Source organism: Bombus fervidus, chromosome 15 (assembly GCF_041682495.2).
Source record: "Bombus fervidus isolate BK054 chromosome 15, iyBomFerv1, whole genome shotgun sequence".
Lineage (NCBI taxonomy): Eukaryota > Metazoa > Arthropoda > Insecta > Hymenoptera > Apidae > Bombus > Bombus fervidus.
Genome location: NC_091531.1, coordinates 4,895,919 through 4,916,345, shown reverse-complemented (window position 1 = coordinate 4,916,345; position 20,427 = coordinate 4,895,919). Strand labels below are relative to the sequence as shown.

General features: G+C 39.3%; 3 protein-coding genes and 1 long non-coding RNA gene across 5 annotated transcripts; 3 read left to right on the top strand and 1 right to left on the bottom strand.

The window, feature by feature from the left end:
- Positions 1-118: 118 nt before the first annotated feature.
- Ranbp3 (ran-binding protein 3) lies at positions 119-2,873 on the top strand. Of its 2 annotated transcripts, none has more exons than XM_072017416.1 (5): positions 119-282; positions 570-616; positions 862-954; positions 1,193-2,040; positions 2,115-2,873. In XM_072017416.1, exons 2-5 carry the CDS (start codon positions 601-603, stop codon positions 2,445-2,447), a joined length of 1,290 nt encoding a protein of 429 aa, XP_071873517.1. In that variant the 5' UTR covers positions 119-282; positions 570-600; the 3' UTR covers positions 2,448-2,873. The 2 variants fall into 2 exon arrangements, with proteins under 2 accessions (XP_071873517.1, XP_071873516.1); XM_072017415.1 differs by having other exon boundaries at positions 120-282; positions 1,190-2,040.
- On the bottom strand, positions 2,147-10,721 carry LOC139994607 (uncharacterized). Its single transcript, XR_011801678.1, has 2 exons — positions 10,594-10,721; positions 2,147-10,512 (listed from the first exon to the last, which is right to left on the bottom strand). It is a non-coding gene; the product is annotated as an uncharacterized lncRNA (long non-coding RNA).
- On the top strand, positions 3,594-7,729 carry LOC139994603 (putative protein kinase C delta type homolog). Its single transcript, XM_072017424.1, has 5 exons — positions 3,594-5,228; positions 5,825-6,091; positions 6,417-6,448; positions 6,533-6,618; positions 7,214-7,729. Exons 1-5 carry the CDS (start codon positions 5,071-5,073, stop codon positions 7,349-7,351), a joined length of 681 nt encoding a protein of 226 aa, XP_071873525.1. The 5' UTR covers positions 3,594-5,070; the 3' UTR covers positions 7,352-7,729.
- On the top strand, positions 7,789-20,313 carry LOC139994590 (uncharacterized). Its single transcript, XM_072017388.1, has 6 exons — positions 7,789-8,578; positions 10,663-14,336; positions 16,258-16,391; positions 17,547-18,041; positions 18,257-18,511; positions 18,645-20,313. Exons 1-6 carry the CDS (start codon positions 8,496-8,498, stop codon positions 18,849-18,851), a joined length of 4,848 nt encoding a protein of 1,615 aa, XP_071873489.1. The 5' UTR covers positions 7,789-8,495; the 3' UTR covers positions 18,852-20,313.
- Positions 20,314-20,427: the final 114 nt, after the last annotated feature.

Genomic DNA, 20,427 nt, shown 5'->3' with positions numbered 1-20,427 from the left:
GATGATGGTTTAAATATACATACAAATCGTTAAGAATATCTTATGAAGTCTAAAAAAAAAGGAGGATAAACAATATATGAATATATAATAAATAGACTGTGGATTTTTGTGCATTTATTTGAAGGTGCAAAGATCCACATAATACGCGCAATGCAAAAATATACATATAAAATATTCAAAGTAGAGCGTTTATTATGATATGTAGTAGATGAATTTCTTTAATTGTACTCATAAAAATCCGCAGTTTAGTAATAAACTAGAATTGAGGAGCAGTCAATGAATGTAAGTAATCAATAAATTGTTTCCTTAGTACCTATATTTCGGATTGTATTTTTGGTTAATTGTATCTCGCAACAACGTCATTTAGTCAACTTTTGCTGATTTCAATAAAACAGAAGTTATATAATGATTAGATATTATAACATTCTTACGTTTGAAAGAAGAAAAATTTAATGATATTGATATTATTACCACGTACAATATGTAACTGTATATACACGTATATATGAATCTGTGCATGGATCACATGTAGTAGAGAATATTTTTTTATCTTCTAATAATATGGCTAGATGGCGACACTTGACCACTTCCACGTAAAAAATGGCGGACTGCAAGGGTGCGTTTTGTGATTCTTTTCCTATACAGTAAATTAACGATAAATTCTGCACGATTATGTAAATTATAATAATTGATAATTCTTAGAAAATCATCGTTTTTTTTAATCCATATTATTCTTTGAATCCTATGTATTTCCGTATCTTCCTTTTTCGGCAATATTTACTCTCTAGAGCGTTACGACAGATTGAGGAAATAATTTTGTTTGACAATCATGTTAACTATCTGTTTTTGAATTTCACGTAGAAAATAAAGAAGAGACGAATCGACCATCCTATGTTTTAAAGGTAGATCCACCACAAGAATCACCAGGGGATTCATCTGAAAATTCCACCAGTGGTAAATACGCAGTGTTATTTTTTGTTCCACATGCGTAACTTTATCGTCAGTTTTTTCTATGATATTTACATACAATTGCTATATTTGATATATTTTCGTTATTTCGCTACAATGTAGCACAATTTTTGACCAGTCCCAATAACTTTTGTTGGAAACCACATAGGTTATGATGTGAAAGTATTACTTGCATGTAACAATTTATGACTAGTAGTTTATGAAATCTGAATCATTTCAGAAGAAATGGAGAGCTCATCGACAGAAAATAATACCCAGGAATCACCCTCGAGTTCTAACAGGCCAGTGTTAGCTGCGTCAAAGTTTAGAACAACGTTTGGGTGTAGTGATTCCATCAAGAACTTAGTTGAGGAAAGAAAGTCATCTACGTTGTGGCCCTCTCAATTGAGCACAGTGACAAACAGTAAGCCTACTACTAAAGTATATCTACAACCAGCTAAGTTTCAGAATCCATTTGCAAAAGCCACAGATTCATTACTAGATGAAAAGAATAAGGAAAAGGAAAATAATAAAACAGAAACAAAGGAAGATAAGAACAAAGAAAAGGATGATAAGAGTGAAAAGAAAAATGATAATAGTGAAGTAAGAGAAACTAAAGATGAAGTAACAGAAAGTAAAAGTGAAGTAAAAGAAGCTAAAAGGGAAGACAAACCAAATGAGGAAGTGAAGCCCACCTTCCTGTTGCTAGGCACAAGCACAAAAGATAGTGTAAATACTACAATAACGCCTTGTGTATCAGAACCAAACTTTGTATTTGGTCAGAACTTACAAGAACGCGTTGTGATCGCAAATGATGCAGAAAATTCTGACAAAGCGGAAGACAAGGAGAAGAAGGAAAAAAAGGAGGAAAGCACAAATGCAAATGGTTCCACAGAGCTTCTTTTTTCCAGTGCGTCAGCAGCATGCCGTACTACCTCCAAATCAAGTCTAACATTAACCGAAGCTGCTCAAAAATTAGAAGAAGCAAACCGTGCTAATAAGAGGAAGTATAGTCAAATAACACCACTAACTGGTGAAGAAGGAGAAACAAATGTTCTTCAGATTAATTGTAAATTCTTTGCATTTGACAAGGTATGTATAAGAATTATTTTTGCTTTCAATTTTTCAGAATGATTCATTCACGATAAATTTCCGATTTTGTTCAGGCTAGTGGCAGTTGGCAAGAAAGAGGTAGAGGTACTTTAAGGCTAAACGACCGCGACGGAGAATCTCGATTAGTGGGACGTACTGCAGGAACGCAGAGATTAATTATGAACACAAAAGTATGGCCAGGAATGATCGCGGAACGAGCGGCACTTAAATCATTAAGACTAACGGCGATGGATGTTCAAGGAAGTATCAGAATCTTCATTATTCAAGCAGCTCCAAAGGAAGTGGAACAACTCCATGATTTGTTGGAAGAGCGGCTACTACTCGCAGAAGAACGCAGACTACTCGAAGAGGAACGCCGACCCAAGAGATCAGCTACTGACCAGTGACAGTCGATCAGTCGTCCCTGCGAGCTGTTTGCCAGTTATCATCTAAATGTACGCGATACAGAAGTTGTTAACACGTGAGAACAAGATTCGGGAAACTACGTCGAAGTTATCAGGCCCTATTTGTTTCTATAGTAATTCGTACACAATAGAACTATGGCTATGATTCGCGCTTTTTCCCCTTGTGGAAGTTCTTAGACTTCGATGATATATCCCGTGGTGCACTGATGTTTGCAGACAAGCAAGAGGAGACAAAAAAGGCGAAAATACCAAGCCGAATTCTTTCTGGTATATATTTTCTAATCATTCCCAACCGATAATTCTTTTACACGAATTTCAAACAGCGTTTTTTAAAAGGAACCGAGAAAACCACTGGCTAGGGAGTTTTGATAATAGCATAATGCGAACACACATATACACATATACACACACAAATCAGTCACGAAACCGCGTTGTGCGCTTTGAAGAAGAACAGCGTTTTTAGTTTCCAGTGAGCAGTCTCTTTATAAGAATCATTTGGATTTTTATTGTAGCGATGTTCGTATCGATTTAGGATTCTCTATTCCTTGTCCGCTATACATAAATATAAATATATAAATATTGTACCTTTTAAGAAAATTAAGATTAGTTTCATTATTTAAGATGTAGTTCCGCCGTGAGCGAAAATAACAGCTCTGGATATGTTCATCGACGAGAAAACATCCTGAGTCTGTTTGAAACATATATTACATAAGGTTCTATCGCGAGCACAAAATGTTCAGGTTGTTCCATGATCGAATCTGTAACTATTTGTACTTTACTTTAACTGTATATAGTACCCAAGAAAATCGGACAATTTCCTCGCGGTATTTCAAAGGCTGTGTATAAAACGGCTTCTCTCTTTAATTTTCTGCTTAACGATATTTATCGACATGACAATCGCTCGTTTGTTCCACGAGGAAGAATGAGGGGAGTCAGTCACAAAATTGCTCTTTGATGCAATGTGCAGCAATGGAACAGCAAAGATATTAATTAACGTGGAAAAAAATTCTACTCACGATACAAATAATGAGTAATTGCTATTGTTTTCCTGTACTTGATATGTAAGAAAACGAACTCATTGTACACATCTGTTAATTACACATCGAACAAATACATTCGTTTGCATAAAAAAAAATCACTCGTTAGTGTGTGTTTTTTTTTACACTATTCAAATTTATTAAAAAAAAAAAGCAACCAGAGTCAAGCTTGCCTGAAATGTACAAGTTATTCCTTATCTAATACATGAATCTATTTTTTTAACCTGTCCAGAAATTTTTCTCAAATCCATTCGCTTTTCCAGGCTGGAAAACGCGCCGGATAGCGCATTCTAATATTTCCCGTGCGCGGCGCTACTCGACTCGATGGCGGGCGGTATTCAACAGGCTGATATTTATAGATTCGAGAGTTTCGTGCAAAGCTACACAACGTTTTAGGCGTCAAAATCCAGTTCCGATGTTCGTCAACATCCACGCGATGATCCATAGTTTTCAATTTGATCGTATGTATTCCATAGATTACAGCAGTTAGTAGTCGTTATTTTCAGAAAACGAAAGAGACTTACTAAAGTACAGCATTCAAATATCGTGTGGAGTCAATCAAACCGTGTAGCTGACGTTTGAATATCGTTAATACTACTTTTGGTCGCGACACATTCCTGTTGAAACGATGTATCACATCGGGACGTTGGACCAAAGAAGAGAAAATTGGAAAGAACAGACATCTTCCACTTCCATAGTCAACGTAACGTTCTCTTTCTCGAGTATTAGTCATACATCCATTTGATCAAAAACGTGTGATCTTCGCAAGGGTGAGAAGAGTGAGACTGAAGAAGAGACTCGGTGTCTTCTAACCTTTTCCCTCAAAAATTTCTGTGACAACTTCAGAGATTTTCCTTCTCGCTTGGAAGCCATATCTTTTTAATTATAATCGTAGCTCTTATTACTATTATTAATTGGTGCACAAAGGTTAAAAACGTCGAAATCAGTGGTAAGTGAACAGTGCTGAAGGTGACATCGAATCTGAAAAAGTCAATCAATTATCAGAACTTATTCAGGCGAGTAACGATATCGTTGATACAATTAAAATGGCCAATTAAGGAGTCCAGTGTAATCCTCAATAAAGGAGATGATCGAGATTTAGAAGATTTAATGGTTATACTTCGTTTCTTGTTGACTTGACTCGTCAAGGTCACAATTCCTCTGATGACCCATTTTTTTAGTCGAGAACAATCTATTATAATTTCACTAACAATGTGACGTGTTCTGCCCGCTGTTTCTTCGCGAAGGTAGAGTCAGTAAGTTTTAATCGATTGGAAGTGACCGATGCCTTGTTCGTGGCGGACAGAAAGGAAAATGTTGCTGGCCGATGGACGAGAATTCTTCTGGCATTACGCGGCCAAGTGCCCCGGAATTCGAGCGTCACGAGGCGGGAAACTAAAAAGATAGCATCGACGATCGGGCACGCGGTGATTCAGGTACTGATTCGCGAACGTTTAGCATGTTAGCAGTGTTATTTTTCGACGTTGAAGCATTTGAATGAATTGTCATCAATGACAAAAGAATTAGTGTGGATAGAAGGCAAAGAGAGTAAGTAGGTGAATAGGAAAATGATGTTCACCGGTGGTGCTCACGCGAAGAGGCGCAACGCAGGCGGTGGTTCAGGCCGGAAGTCCTCCGGGGACCGTAGAAGCCCACGAGCTGGAAGAAGTCCACAGGCTCGTAAGAGCCCGCAGGCACGCGTGGGCGCGGAAGGATACACTTACAGGTGAGCCACTCGGTAGGTAAAGCTTGTTAAATGTTCCATAACTGTTCCATGTTATCTTCTGTTGTTAATCAATCCCTCCAGATAAAATACCTGTAATTAATTGATAGTTAAATACATTTCACAATTTTACACTGTTATAATAGAAGATGTTTAATCAGATTGTCTTTTAGAAACCAAACTTTGATATGAAATACTTCAGTTTAGATATACAAATTTTGGAAGCTTGAAAATGTTACAATGTTTACTACAGAGTTTACTACAGAGCACAGTAAGATCTGCCATTAGAACAGCCGCTATTCGAATCTGTCCACCGCAATAAATTTTTCATTAAATATTTCAGTTTAATCCATCGAGTTAACTTCATCTTAAAATTTCCACGTTCAAAATAAATATTAGGAACTTTAATTACAAGCGTACAATTGAATCAACAAACACTAAACGAAAATGAAGGTCAAATTCTCTTAATGGCTCTTTAAAAGATTGTGAAGAGAGAAATACGAGTTTATAACATCAAATTAAATTTTACCTTCATTGAAAATACGCGTGAAAAAGCAATAATTGAAGGATATAAGAAAAATGGCGTGATACGGTTTCAGAACCAGAATTCCAGTACTAAATCCAACGGATCTACCACCGACAACGTCCACAGGGAAAACATATGTATATAAAACCAGGGTTCCCCGACGGGATATCACGGCTGCATCTGTGTCTCCTGCACGCGAGAAAAACAACATTGGAGGAGCAATTACGAAAAGAAGAGGAGCAGTAAAACATAACAAGGTGCACGTGGTTCGAGGTCACAAACTAGTTGCAAAATTCTTCAGACAACCGACCTTCTGCGCCTTTTGCAAGGATTTCCTTTGGTAAAGTTTCTAAAACATAAATGAAAGAAATATAAAAGAGATACATTAACGGGCAAAGATTCGCCTATAGAAAACGAGTAAAATGTCTTGAGGAAACAAAGCAGCCACGAACACACGGTTTATCGAGAACATTCGCTCTCAAACAGCGTAGTAATAATCGAAGAGTTTCGATTTATCGTAAAAGACGGCTGCTTTGACGATGTACGTGCGGACATCTAAAAATAGTTTGCACTGTGCCGTTCGGCATATCATTCAAGTATCGGCCAGCGGTTTCCTCAAGTACGGCGTATTTTCCAATTAATCTGGGATGTGCTCTTTGTCGCAGGGGATTCGGAAAGCAAGGGTATCAATGCCAAGGTAAATATTATATCCCAGACAGCACTTTTTCTAACTGTACCGGCCACGTTGTACCTCTATTAATATTCCATTCGTGCGTTTCAGCCTGCCAAACAGCGGTGCACAAGAAGTGCCATGATAAATTGTTAACCAAGTGCCCGGAAAGTGGCAGGGAATCCGAAAACACGATAGTAAGTGTATTATCCGCTTTATACAACTTCACCGTACAAGCGACAAATTTTCTTTAAGATTTATGAGAATAATTGATATTCGTTCGTCCATTTCCTTTAATGAGAATCAGTGGTGTTTTTTAGTAAAAGTTCAATGTATATCCCGAGGAAACTATGTTTGCTTATTTGATTAATGACGTGTAGATCATTCATGATCATGGAAAACAACACTGTTTTTAATGTTGTCTCGTATGCTAAAATTTATGTTTATTTCTAAACGTCGAGAATCCGTGTGCAAACGTTTGCTCATGATGCAACGGTGAATTCTACCAAATTCTGAATATTTTCAGACATATAATTTTCCAGCAATTTAGAACCCGAAATCCAAATTTGTGTCCCTGAAAACAGATCTAATTATATATATGTGTCTTTTTTTTTTTTGCAGTAAGGACATTGAAATTTTGTGAAAGTATTTGATATCTATTTTTATAAAAAGTGGTTGTGTGTTATTTCTGGTAGCCCACACTGCATCTGTTTATGCTATTTGTTCAAAGTAACGCAACATCTAATCTTACACAGAATCGTTCTAATTTTGTTAATACTTGTTCGATGGCAGTACTTGAGGGAGCGTTTCAAGGTAGATGTGCCTCACAGGTTTCGTCCTTATACGTTCATGTCACCGACCTTTTGTGATCATTGCGGTTCCTTGTTGTATGGTTTTTTTCGACAAGGTCTCAGATGCGACGGTAAGTAAGATTTAAGCCAAAGAATTTTCATGAAAACAATCGTCTTGTATATATGTATATCCTTTTCACCTTGATGCACCTTAAGTTTAAGTTTCACCATGATAGCAATGTAAATTTGTATCACGAGTTCTGTAAAATTTAACTTTTAAAGTAAATTTTGAAACTAAAGTTAGTTGTAGAATTGACTTGAAATAGAATTCGTTGCCATTCGTTGGCTATTTCTAAGTTTCCCTGAACAAGTAACAATAGGCACCCAGGAAAGAAACATTTGGCGCGGGTCTCGATGGTCGAATACAAAACAACGCGAAACCGTGGCTCCGCTGACACATTAATGCGCGTTTTATACGGCTGCAGAGACAACGACACGAAATTCGTCGCCTGGCAATTTGACGTGCATGTTATACCGCGAGCCTCACGATGCATGATTGCGCGTCTTTCGGTATTCTTCACGACTTTCATCAATGTTGTTGTTGTGTTTTTAACAGCATGATAGTGAGGAGTGATTTTAACCAATGTACGTTTTACCAAAATTTCTGTCAACATTTCCTTATGTTATGTCGAGTCCTTGTCAATTTTCTGAAACGGAAACATTTATTGTTAAAATTTAAAAAATTCGTATTATCGTGTTCGATTATAGAAAAATAATAATCGTCCTTCTTTACCATTTTCGTGTCTCTTTGCGTTAGTAAAATGGTTCGCGGTGTTCACCAACGGTAACACCATAGGAACGCATGAGAAAAAGCTTGTTACATCAGGTTTGACAATCGGTTCATATGATTCAATTCTAGTCCTGACAATGAGTCACGTAAACGCTACAATACGGAAAATATTTGTAGAAAAGCAATGAGACGTTGTACGGGTTATTACAGTCCAGCTAGTATAGTTAGACGCTAGGAAGCCACATATACTAGACTTCTATTATTACACTGGGTCGCTGGCTTAGACTCAGTCGGTGTTGGCTCCCTGAACCGTGAGAACGGCTCGTCGAACACCTGAGAACGCGTTCGCCGGCGATTCGTGCCGCACTCAGTCGTCTTCGAGAGCGTCGAACCGCTCGTGCTCACTGTTCGCGCCTCCCGAATTGTGCTTCCTCTTCGAATTCCAGCCCTTCGACAACTATACGCGTAAATCTATTGGATAATCATCGCCACGATGCCCTACTACGGAGACAGTTTGTCCTATTACTATGGGGGACCTTTCTCCAATCACAGTTCATTGATGACCGGTGCTCCACGGTAAGCTTTTTCTTCGTCCAATTAGTTTCCTTTCCTCTTAGCCCTCCTAAGATACCCCGTATACTATATTTCTTTATTTTCATGCAAAAAATGCCTCGATTGATTTTTTGGTAATTTGTTTTGCTGCCAGAGATATCTTTTGCATTTCATCGCGAAACAGTTTTCTTTTTTACAAATTTTGAATTTTTCTCTTTTCCACTCTATCTTAGTGAACACGCTGTTTACATTTGATTTTCATCGCCGTCTTTAGTTCCTCTTCGCAACATGTGTTCTTCATTGTATCAATTTTTCTTCTATTACGTCTAAATAAAATGACATGACAAACACAATTTCTTGTTATTAATATTCTTACAAGTATACGTATACTATTTCTCATTGGGCGCTTTGTTTAGTTCATCGTCTTTTACACTACAATTAAAGAGATTTTTCTTTTTCGAACAAAGGACTTTCTCGGAATATCAGTCATTTTGTACCATCCTCTGGCAAACATACACTTCGAGTTTGATTATTGCACTTGTTCGTCCCGTTTGACCCGATCGTCCATCTAATCCAAGCGAAAATAGCGTTCCACGAAGCGGTTCCTTTCTTCGCTTTCTTTCCTCGCTTTTCCTTCGCGGACCATTATTCTTGGTCGCGGAGTGACGTTCGTCGTCGCGGAGGCTTCTCTGGTGGTTAGTTACGTGAATGCGCGAGGAGCAATAAAGGAGCTAACCAAAATAGCAAGCGCATTTCCCAATTTTCCTTTGAGTCAGCCAATGGAAAATGAAAAGAAAATTCCATAGATCGGAACATGCTGATGCAGCAGACGTGAAATTGTACGCACACGATACTCTGCAATTAGAATAACTCTGTTAGAATGTTATTCGGAATTTTGACAAACGATAAATACGACAGACGATCTGTCAAATCTCAAAGTTATTTGTAAAACGCGATATGACGATTAATTGATTAGTCCGCGGATTGGAGTAAATCAAAAGGATCAGCGGGCTCATCGAGAATATTAGCTTTTAAAAATAGCCAAGTGTCTGGACGTGTAGTTTCCACGTGATAAAACTTCGTCGCACTCGTTGCATTGCCAAAAAATCCTCTAGTAAAATCCGCAATTACGTTATCTTTTTTATAACACTGAAAGGTTTAATATAAACGTATGTTAATGACGCGCAGAGAATAAAATTATTTTTCTTACATAAATGGAAGATCATTATAAGTAACGATTAATGCTGTATACCGAGGATTAGCAAATAGAATTTTTAGTTATAAAACAATAATTAAGAGAGATTTCTTCCCTCTTGAATTTTTTCAGCAATTTACAAAATTAATGCAACAAAAACAATATTAAACAATTTAAACCAATATCTTACGTACAGCATATTTTTTAAATAGAAAATTATTTAGATAAACGTAAAAATGATCAGAAAATATAATTGGAAAATTATTTATCTAAATAAAATATATAATACAAAAGACAATAGCTTAAATTTGTAGAGGAATGACAAGTGAAAAACCTGACGAGGAGTTTCAGTCGCCTTTCATGATTAATATCGGTCAGTGGAACCATATGTGCGCTCAATTACTACTTGTTTGTCATCGTGTAACTGTTCAAATGCGTACAACTGATTCATGAATCGAAATCTGTCAATCAGTCGTGGCCATGGCCGAAGCCAAATTCAGAGGCAACGCGCGTAACAAGTGTTCACGATACGCTTTCCATCCCTGCAATGTAATGCATCGCGAGAAGAAGCTTCTGGTATTGAGACCATGCAATCGGAAGCTTATCAGGTCAGGTTCGAAACAATTACGCGACACAAAAATTGCCGAGTCTTCTTAAACATTATGTAACTGTCCAAACAACGATTTGCTATTTTTTAGTCAACCTTCCTTACGATAAAAATTATTTTTAACAGCTTAGCATACTTTCTTCGTATTTGACTCATCTATAAACAAACGATACGCTATATTCAGGATCGTTCTATTCCAAATTCAAGGTCTTTGAATCTTATTATTTAAAAAAATACCAAAGAAAAACTGCCAGAGAAGCATCCACGTTGTCTAGCAACCAGAATTTCATGAAGTTATTCGCGTAGACCGCTCCATTCGCCGCTGTCACGATACTCGCCACATCTGTCGACCATCTCCGAGTCCCCACTGTCCACTCTGCGTCGTTATTCTCCCGCGTCAGTGCCCAGCCGGCCTAGACGCGTCATCGACACCGCGGACATCGACGTCTCGACACCCAGGACCCTGACTCAGGAGAGTAGCCATCAAAGAAATCGTCTACGTCGTGACAGACCCACGATCAAAATCAGAAGCCAAGCCTTGAAAGATAATCCTGCTCTGAGACAACATAACGAAAGGCATGAGAAGTCTGTGGGTGAATTATTGGTTGAGAAGTTCTTGATCAAGGACAAGAAACTCGACGAGGCGGAGAAACGTTTGCAGTTGTTCCATCAAGTCAGTTTGGAAACGGAAGAAGACGAAGAGGGTCAAGATCTGCAACAGATAAAGAATAAAATTACTAGAAGATTCACGAGGAGAAGATCTTCGACGGATATACAGTTGGATCCTGAACAGATAGAAAGAGAGGTAACTTACGCTCAAGTTCAGGCAAAGGTATTGGATACTCTGGTTGCTGAAGAACAAGCTGAGATCGAGAACGAGGTTCGTAGAGGGACTTTGATTAAGAAAGGGACTCCTGGAGGAACAAGGACCGTTCCTATCTTCTGCAGAAGCGTTGATGGAGAACCTGGGTCCCAAGATGAGGAGGAAGCTACGTCGCAGAAGGTAAGGAAAACCTTAAAAAAGGTGAAAAAGAAAAAGAAAACTACCGAAAAGCCGTCACCGCCTGAGGTAGGTGAAAATTTAAGGGAACGTACGCCTAGTACCTCCAGCGACGCCTCTGCGGATGTTCAAACAAGTGAGAATGACGAGGAAAAAGTTCGAAAGCGCTCGAGGCCGCAGATGTTCAAGGTCGAAGCCAGCAACAGTGTCGGAGACTTTTCTACCATTTGGGTGAACAGTAGTCCCGTGGAACAGTTCAGGGAAAGCGTGAAAATTCCCGTCCCTAAAAAATTACTTACACGGAAGACGGACAGGCGTGAGGTTGAAGAAGAATCTGAAACGGAAATCGTGTTACCAGTGAAGAAACCCTATATAAAGGATACTTCGAGAAACAGCGTGTATTTCACGGTGAAGACGCCTCCGGAGACTCTAAAAAATGATCCTCTGAAGAAATTAGAAACTATTACCAATGGAATGAAATCAGAAAAAACGTCAGAGTCTCTTACAGAAAAAAAAATTAATCAGATCTTACCTGTAGAGGTCACGGAAGAGGCTAAGAAAACGCCAGAGTATTCTAAAGAAAAAATACTTCGTCAGATCTCATCTGAAAATGTCAAAGAAGAGAATAAGAATACGAACCAAAAGACATCCTCCAAGGATAAAATCTTCCCAAAAGAGAAGAAAGAAGTAATACAGAAGAAAGCCATTGAAATTCCCAAGCAGAAGAAATTAGAATTTCTAGATAAAAAGGTTCCAGAGTTTCCAGTGTCCTCTGTCGTCTCTGTTGCGAAGAAGGAGCAATTAGTAGAACCCAAGATCTACGACGATCCCATGACCACAAGGGTCGATGAGAGCAACGTGACGTTAAGTGTTGAGCCGTTGGCGAGCGAGAGCAGCGCCAGCGAAGCGCTTCCATCGGCTGCGGACGGGCTGCCAAAAGCGTCTAAAATTAATACGGATGAAAATAATGCCGTAGAAGCGCCAAAGTGTACGTTACGAGAACGGCAGTACCTGGCAAAACCGACGAAAGCCGAACGCGACGAACACGTCGTATCTTGGGGAAAGAAGGTGAACAAAGCTGTGACCTTGAAGAACGCCTCCAAAGTAGGTGTTTCTACCGAAGAGTCGAACGTAGATCATCTTGGACAGTCCTTGAAAGAAGATAATCTATTAACGAAGACTTCCTCTTCCCTTGATGATGCAAACAACAACCTCGTGATTACAACGACCTTGTCAGAGGGTCTCAAAGGTGACACGCAAAAAGCAGAAGGTTCGGGAAAAGTCGCTGAAAAGATAGGAAAACATGTAATAGATGATGACAAGGATAACAAGGTGAATGGGCCGAGTGTTGAAAAGATGGTAAAAAAAGGTGTCGAAGAAGTTTCAAGATTGCCCTTCAAGGTGCCAACGAAGAAGACTGAGAGTAACAGAATAGAAAATAAAGCGGAGGCAAAAGCCAATCTGCAGAGTGCAACGAAGACTGAGACGCAAACAAACAAAGAGCCGAAGATCCCGTGGAGAACTAAACTTTCCAAGGTCGATACTCCTGGCGAGAGCGGTGTTGCTTTAGACAGAAGTATCAGTGTGGATTCTACGTCTGTTCCAACCAAAGAACAGATAGATCCAAATGCTTTAAAACAATCTATATCCGTCGACGAAAATTTGATGACCAAAATGCCTTTACAGAAACCAGCGGTAGTCGGAGAGGTTGAAAGCTTGTCTAAAAGCACGTCCACGGAATCTATAGATTTCTGGAGCGAGATTAAGGGACCGGAGAGTCCTAAAGTGACGAAAGTGACCAACAAGGGATTCGATTTCGCTGGTTCCAAGAGTTCGGAGTCAGGTCAGGCGGTCGAGGACCTCGGCAGCGGGCAGCTGGACAAGAAAAAAGAGACTGATCCTAAAATAAGCGTCGCCACTCCGCCAGCCGAGTTCAGTAATATCGCCGTAATCGAGGAGGAGCGGAAGACCGAGGAGAAGTCGTCGAAATTCAAGACTGAACAGACAATACCCAGCACTGGAACGCTTTCAACTACTTCAGAGAAGTCAGACTTTGATAAAGGTGATTCCACTCCTAAGAAAGGATTAAAGAAGAAGAAGAACCTATCTATAACGATCGACCAAGATGCGTACTCGACCGTAAAAAAAGCTCCCTTCAAGAGAGAAGACTCTTGGTCATCGACTATTTCTATTAAATCTATGACGAATTCTCCTGATACCACTGTTCCGGCTTCCGAAGTCTCCACACCGACCGCTGAGATTCCTGTGCCTGTGATAAACATCGAGGAAACACCCACCCCGACTAGATGCGGTTCTCAGGTTCTGTATGAAGATGACGAGCCCAAGACACCGACCAACGAATACCAAGAGATCGAAATATTGACAATTTCCAAGTGGAACAAACGCAGTGACCTTTCTAACGTCAACGAAGAGAAAGATATTATTTCAGTGCCCTCCAAGGAAGCCAACGCGATTCGCAGTCCAGAAGATACTCCAGAGTCCTCTAAAAAGAAAAAAGTGGTTAGAAAAAAGAAATCTTCTACGATCAAGAAAAGCTCTACTAAGAAAGAGAGCAGTAAAGACAACAAGGGATCCAAGAAGAGTTCTACCAAGAAAAGTTCTGCCAAGAGTCAGGAAGTCTTGAAAGCTTCAGAAGTAAAGAATTCCGCTAAAACTAATCCCAAAAATAATACGCCTACTCAGAAACCCATAGATCTCATTAGGATGTTTTACACGACTCCATCGGCGTTGTTAACTGCTACACCCAGAGACTTGTCTAAGGTTCGTCGAGCAAAGATTAAAAGGAAAAAGCATCACTCCAGGACGCCATCTGTGAGCAGTGACAGTACCGGAAGTACCACTAGTACGGCAACCACGGAAAGCAGTGGATCCACATGTACGGATGATGACCCGGAGCACAAGAGGATGAATTCCACCAGGAGTAACGACTCCGGCTTCGACGGTTCGCCAAGGATATCGAGTACTTATTCTATAGTATTTTTGGATCGTTTGTTCTATTAGTGTAGAAAGATTGCGCAATTTCGATTTTTTTTCACGTTTGCCTTATCCCAGGATTCTGTTTAGCCGAGCTGCCAGGAAGTTTGTTGCAGATTCGCAGAAATTTACCGTCTTCCCAGAATGTGGGTGGTGTGTTTATGTTCAGAGGAACGTGCTGTTTTCGATATCTTTCTGATAACCATTGGCTTTTTGATTCAATTTACATAAACGTAAAAATATTAAATTCGTCCAGAATATTAAAGCTAGTTCCTTAAGAATATGGCAATTTGCTAACTTGTGACTAACAGATATTGTTTGTAACTATTGTGACTAATGTGTGATTCACTGTATTGCCTATAAGCTATTTTCTGCATGAAATTCTAGAGAGATACAAAGTCTTATGGTCAGGCTGTCAGAGTATCAGCAAACAATCAGCTGTTGCGTAACCGTTCCACATCCAGATACATTCTCTGATCCAACAGTATCACGTGTTCCTGTTACAAACGTGAAGCCAGTTCTTCGTCGTTATGTAAGGTCGTTGTCAGAGAGTCAACGACACTATTTACCAGTCTGTTTACAGGAAGTACCGTAATTATTAAAATGGTCTCCATTAGTTTTTCATTGTCTCAATATTTCAATAAATAAATAAATATATATATATATGTATAACTTTCTTAAATCTTGATATAGATACAATTAATTTGTCATAAATGGCCAATTATTGTATAGTACCTTGATTTAAAACTAATGCACATGGTTGTGCCCATAGTGGTTCTATTTATAAGATGTGGCGCGGTTTCATAACAATACTCTAGACTTCATAATGCAGTCGCGATTAGTTGATGCTGCAAACAAGAGTTTGGAGATAAATTTAGATGGACGATGGGTTTATTGGGTATCGGTAGATAAAGAACCGCGAGAGACCGTTATTCTCGCATTAAATTAGCTTTTTTCGTACAAACAAGGTGCATCAAAGGTATTTGTTATAAAATCAAACAAATAAGATCCAGAACGTTTAAAAATAGATTGTGATATGGCCTGTCACAAAAAGTGTGAGAAACTGACTGGAAATCTCTGTGGATTGAACCAAAAACTCGTGGCAGAAGCCTTGCAGGCGCTCAAGAAAGGTGAGTTACTTATTCCAACCCGCTAAAAATAGGGATCAAAGGAAAAACTAAGATTTTTTAATGTTTGGTACCTTCGAAAGAATATTCCTCACTTTTTTCATATCTGATCTTAAGCATTGGCCGTGTAGTCAGACTTGGCTGGTCCAAGAAGTGTATTCGTCTATGACTTTGCCGCATTTCCACGTGGCTGTCATAAATCCATTCACTCTGACTAGAAAATAGTCTGGTAGACGATACCGTGATTCCGGCAATATGAAATTATATCGTGGTTAAATCGGTCTCTAGTGCTTATATCTATTATAATCTTCCTACCTGTCCCTTAATCGATCATTTATGTTGTGTTCCTCGTGTCTCAAAACGCGTCATAAAACGGTCAGTTCTATTTTTGGGAAATGTTAGTCGGCCAACATCCAGCGTGTTCATATGCCAAAGCCAGATCGATAATTAATTCGCTTATTAATCGAGATTTGACGAAAATTTGAGCAACCAGACGTTCCTTGGCCCAGGAAGATCCCGGAAGAGAATCTAATATGATCGTTCTCTTTCTACAAATAGAGAATCTTATCCAATAGTTGCTTGTTCCTCTTTACTCATTAATAAGTATCTTTAAGATCTCAAACAGACAATTTTTACGACCTGAGACTTTAAAAAGAGATGCACTGCAAGTATTTCAATGTCGTTTGCCTTATGGATGCGAAAATAAGACTAACCGTGACATTTATAAATTGCTCCAATCGGTAGATCGATTGATATATTATTTCTATTTTAATTTCACAGCACCTTCGCAGTCGTCGGACAACCAGAGGAATTCAGACTCTTCAGACCATTTCCCTAGTGGAAGAATTACGCCACCGGCCACCAATCTTCCAAGGTTCAAGAAGTACACTGTGACGGATTTCAATTTCCTAAAAGTGAGTTTGCTGCCCAAGGCGGTTCATCATTATAAACGGTCGTTAACAGATTTTAGCCACGATCGTCGTGTTTACCGTGGCGCGTGCAACTCTCAGTCCTCTGCCAAGGTCCCGGCTGACGAAACGCCCAAATTATTCACTTTGAGATGATGGAAAGCTTCGTCTACGACGGATTATCTTTCTTCTATCAAAAACTTGCGTCAGTAACTCTACATAAATCTGAAATAACATGAATTGTTTAGATTCTAAATAACTTTATGGAATTTTGGAAAACAAAGCGTTTATATTTTTGTTATTAGAAAATTGAGATAGTTTAAACAGGAGAAATTTTAGAGGATTTTAGATTTTCTGCTCAATGAATTGATTTGATACAGGTTTCTTCTAAATATTCATAGATGTACCTACTTTACATAAAATATATGAACTCCCTTGGCTCACCAGGATGAAAGCCAATCGGTATCACGTGTATACCTGTGACACGTGAACCCAACTTGATTGATTCACCAGGTGTCCTTGCGAAATAATCCAAACTAGGAGGTGCGATGAACCTTCGACCTCCTAATCCACGTTCGATCCAACGCGATCACGATGTTAAAAAGCTTTAAATCAGTGAAGAGTTTCTTATGCATGAATTTTAGGCATGTGATAGTTTAACATCTTGAAATATCTGTATTGAAAGATAATAAGGTTTTATAATCAGGTGACTTATCAGTGAGTAAATTTATAGAGAAGAAAGTTTAAAACGAATTTAATTTTGCGAAGGACCTCACGCAAATAGACTCACCTAAATTAGCTGCACGCAACGAATTATTTTTAACGGCACTCCGAGGCACTCTCACGTGCGACATTCTCGCTTTAGACGCATGAACTTTCCACCGTGTGCCATTTTCACTCTATCAGACCTGGATTTCCACCTGGTAACAGAACCTTGCCTCACTTTTGACGACTACAGTCATTTCATAAGAATTACTCTCGATGGATATTTCTTCCATATCTAATCCCAAGTTAGATCCTCTCCAATAATACGATACGTTAATCCCTCAATGAATTTTGAGACCTAAAAGATTTGAAAGTACAAATTTAAAAATTCCTAAAATTGATTTTCTTAAAAAAAAAAAAAAAGCAGAAATTATAACGTTTGTTATTCTTCTTCAGGTCCTAGGAAAAGGCAGTTTTGGCAAAGTGTTGTTAGCCGAACTCCGAGGCACTGAGTGTGTATACGCAGTAAAGTGCCTGAAGAAGGACGTAGTTCTTGAAGACGACGACGTAGAATGTACCTTAATCGAAAGAAAAGTCCTGACTCTAGCTACGAGGCACCCATACCTCTGTCACCTGTTTTGCACCTTTCAGACAGATTCCCATTTGTTCTTCGTAATGGAATACCTGAACGGCGGCGACTTGATGTTTCATATTCAAAAGTCGGGTCGTTTCCCAGAACCAAGAGCTCGATTCTACGCGGCTGAGATTTGGTCTGGCTTAAATTTCTTGCACAAGAAAGGAATAGTGTACAGAGACTTGAAACTAGACAATGTGCTGCTTGATTTCGACGGACATATTAGGATAGCTGATTTTGGCATGTGTAAGCTGCAAATTTTCCTCGACAGAACCGCCGACACCTTCTGTGGAACGCCTGATTACATGGCTCCCGAGGTAAAAAAAGATCACAAACGTAATAAAAAATATTCTTTGTGTAATAGAATCATTTCTCTCTTATCGGATAGCACGAGCGAGCTATTTAATTTAATTGGAATTATTGGCTGTCGAAGGAATCCAAGTTCCAAAATTAAGACACTAAAAGCGACGCTCAAAGAGCCGCGATTCGTTGGTCTCTTTAAGTTAACCAACTGACTGTTTCCGCATTGCAGATCATAAAGGGACTGAAATACAATCAGGCGGTAGACTGGTGGTCGTACGGCGTGCTTCTGTACGAGATGCTCACGGGACAGTCGCCATTCTCCGGCTGCGACGAGGATGAGCTATTTTGGAGTATATGCAACGAAAGACCGTTTATACCTCGTTACCTGAGCCAAGATTCCAGCGACATATTGATCGCCCTTCTGGAAAAAGACTCTGGGAAAAGGCTTCCTGGTCACGAAATTGCGCTGCACTCTTTCTTCCAAGTAATTAATCTTATAGAATCAATTTACGGACTGGTCTCCATTCACGAACACAGACTAAGACCATTCTGTGCAATTGAGACTTCTCATATAAACTGTGAAATTCATAAAACAATTAATGTGTTCATTTCTCCAGCAATTGCCATGGGATAGATTAGAAAGGAGGCAACTGGAACCACCTTTCAAGCCAGCCCTGGAGCATACTTTAGATACAAAGTACTTTGACACAGCATTCACTGCTGAAAGACCACGACTGACTCCTGTACCTGAACAGATCCTCACCTCCATGGACCAGGGCGTCTTCCGTGGGTTTTCCTATACAAACCCAAATGCAACAGACTGAAGAAACTATCAGAGACGTGCCACGACTTCACAGATTTGCACGTTGGCGGTATTCAACGTGGTGTTCTAGTCTTACGATATTAATGGTCCTGATGATCATTTGAAAGTTGGTTCGAACGAAAGAAGAGGTGCTTACGCTCGTTTCTTGGCAAACGGAGGAAACTGAATGTTACTTTGGAGTCTATCAGGACAGACAATTGACTGAGTCTCGATGAAATCATTGAGGATGACGGCATTCGTCGGGGAAGATATTCTATGAACGGTTCTAGCAAGGGTCAATATCTCTGAATCGCTCTCGATGATAAATGCTAAGCTTTTATAACGTAGAGGCCGCATTGCGTTTATAGGACACATAGATTAGCCATTCGTGGAACTTAAACGAGGTTCTAGTGTTTACAGAGTCAGGCTCGGCCGCGAGAAAACCGATTCATTCAATTGGATGTTATGTTTCGTTTTTTAAAGCGTTCTTTCTAAACAAAAATCGCCGGAAGTTCTACTGACATTGGCTACAATGACATTTCAAATAAAATAACAGACAACATGCCTTAAATTATAATTAACGTGATGAGTAGGAAAATATTTTAGAAAGAAGATATCACGATCAGATAACCGGAAGATGCTCGCAGACCTCTAATTGCACCGCGTTCCAGCGTTTATTCTAAACCTCTAGCGTTACACCGCGGTCAGGTTATTAATACTCCGAGTGGCTCATTACTTTGGCCACGATAAATACTGTCTCGAGCGTCTTCCACCCACAGACGACTGCTCTCGCTCTTCCTGTCTTCCCTTTTTTTTCGTAAAAGGACCGCGTTTTCTTTTCGTTTTCGTCGTTCTTCGCCACCTTTACTTCATTTTCTTTCACGAATCCTACACCTTTCATGTCTCCTTCCCTTTTTCCATTTTTCCTCCACTCATCTTTTTTTTCTATTTCTATCCTGTCTACCGTCCACGCCTATCTTTCTCTTCTCCATACGTTTTCTCGTGTTCCTTCTCGCTTTTCGGGTCGCACACTTGGCTCCGCACTGACTATACGCTAACTTTAGCACACGGTAGAATTGGCAAAGCACCACGATTCGGCAACGAAGTCGAGACACGTTGAAGAAGACTCCAGGACACTTCACACGGATGTCTGAAATACAATCAATTTAATTCTAAGATACTTGTCGACATAATTTAACAATGAAGATCGATTCTGACATAATACTTAGTAGATTTCGCTAATCTTTAAATTATGATAATCATGAAAATGATATAGAGAGAGCCTAGAGTTTGGTAGAGGTCGATAGCAAAAGAAATGGAGGAAAAGCATTGACTGATACACCCATTAGCCGGCTAATTGATTCAATTGGATCATTCCGACACGGATGGTGAGTTAAGCGGTCGTACTTAATAATTAATTACTCCCTAAAGAACGTGGACATTGCTATCTTTAATTGAAACTTAAACTCGAAAGTCTGTTCTTATTTTAAAAGCCTGAATAAATGGACCTTTCCTTAAGATCGTAGGAATATCCAACCATCGTTAATGTCTCAATTTGTGGTCGGTAGTTTTTCGAATTTAAAAGGTATTTAACGAAG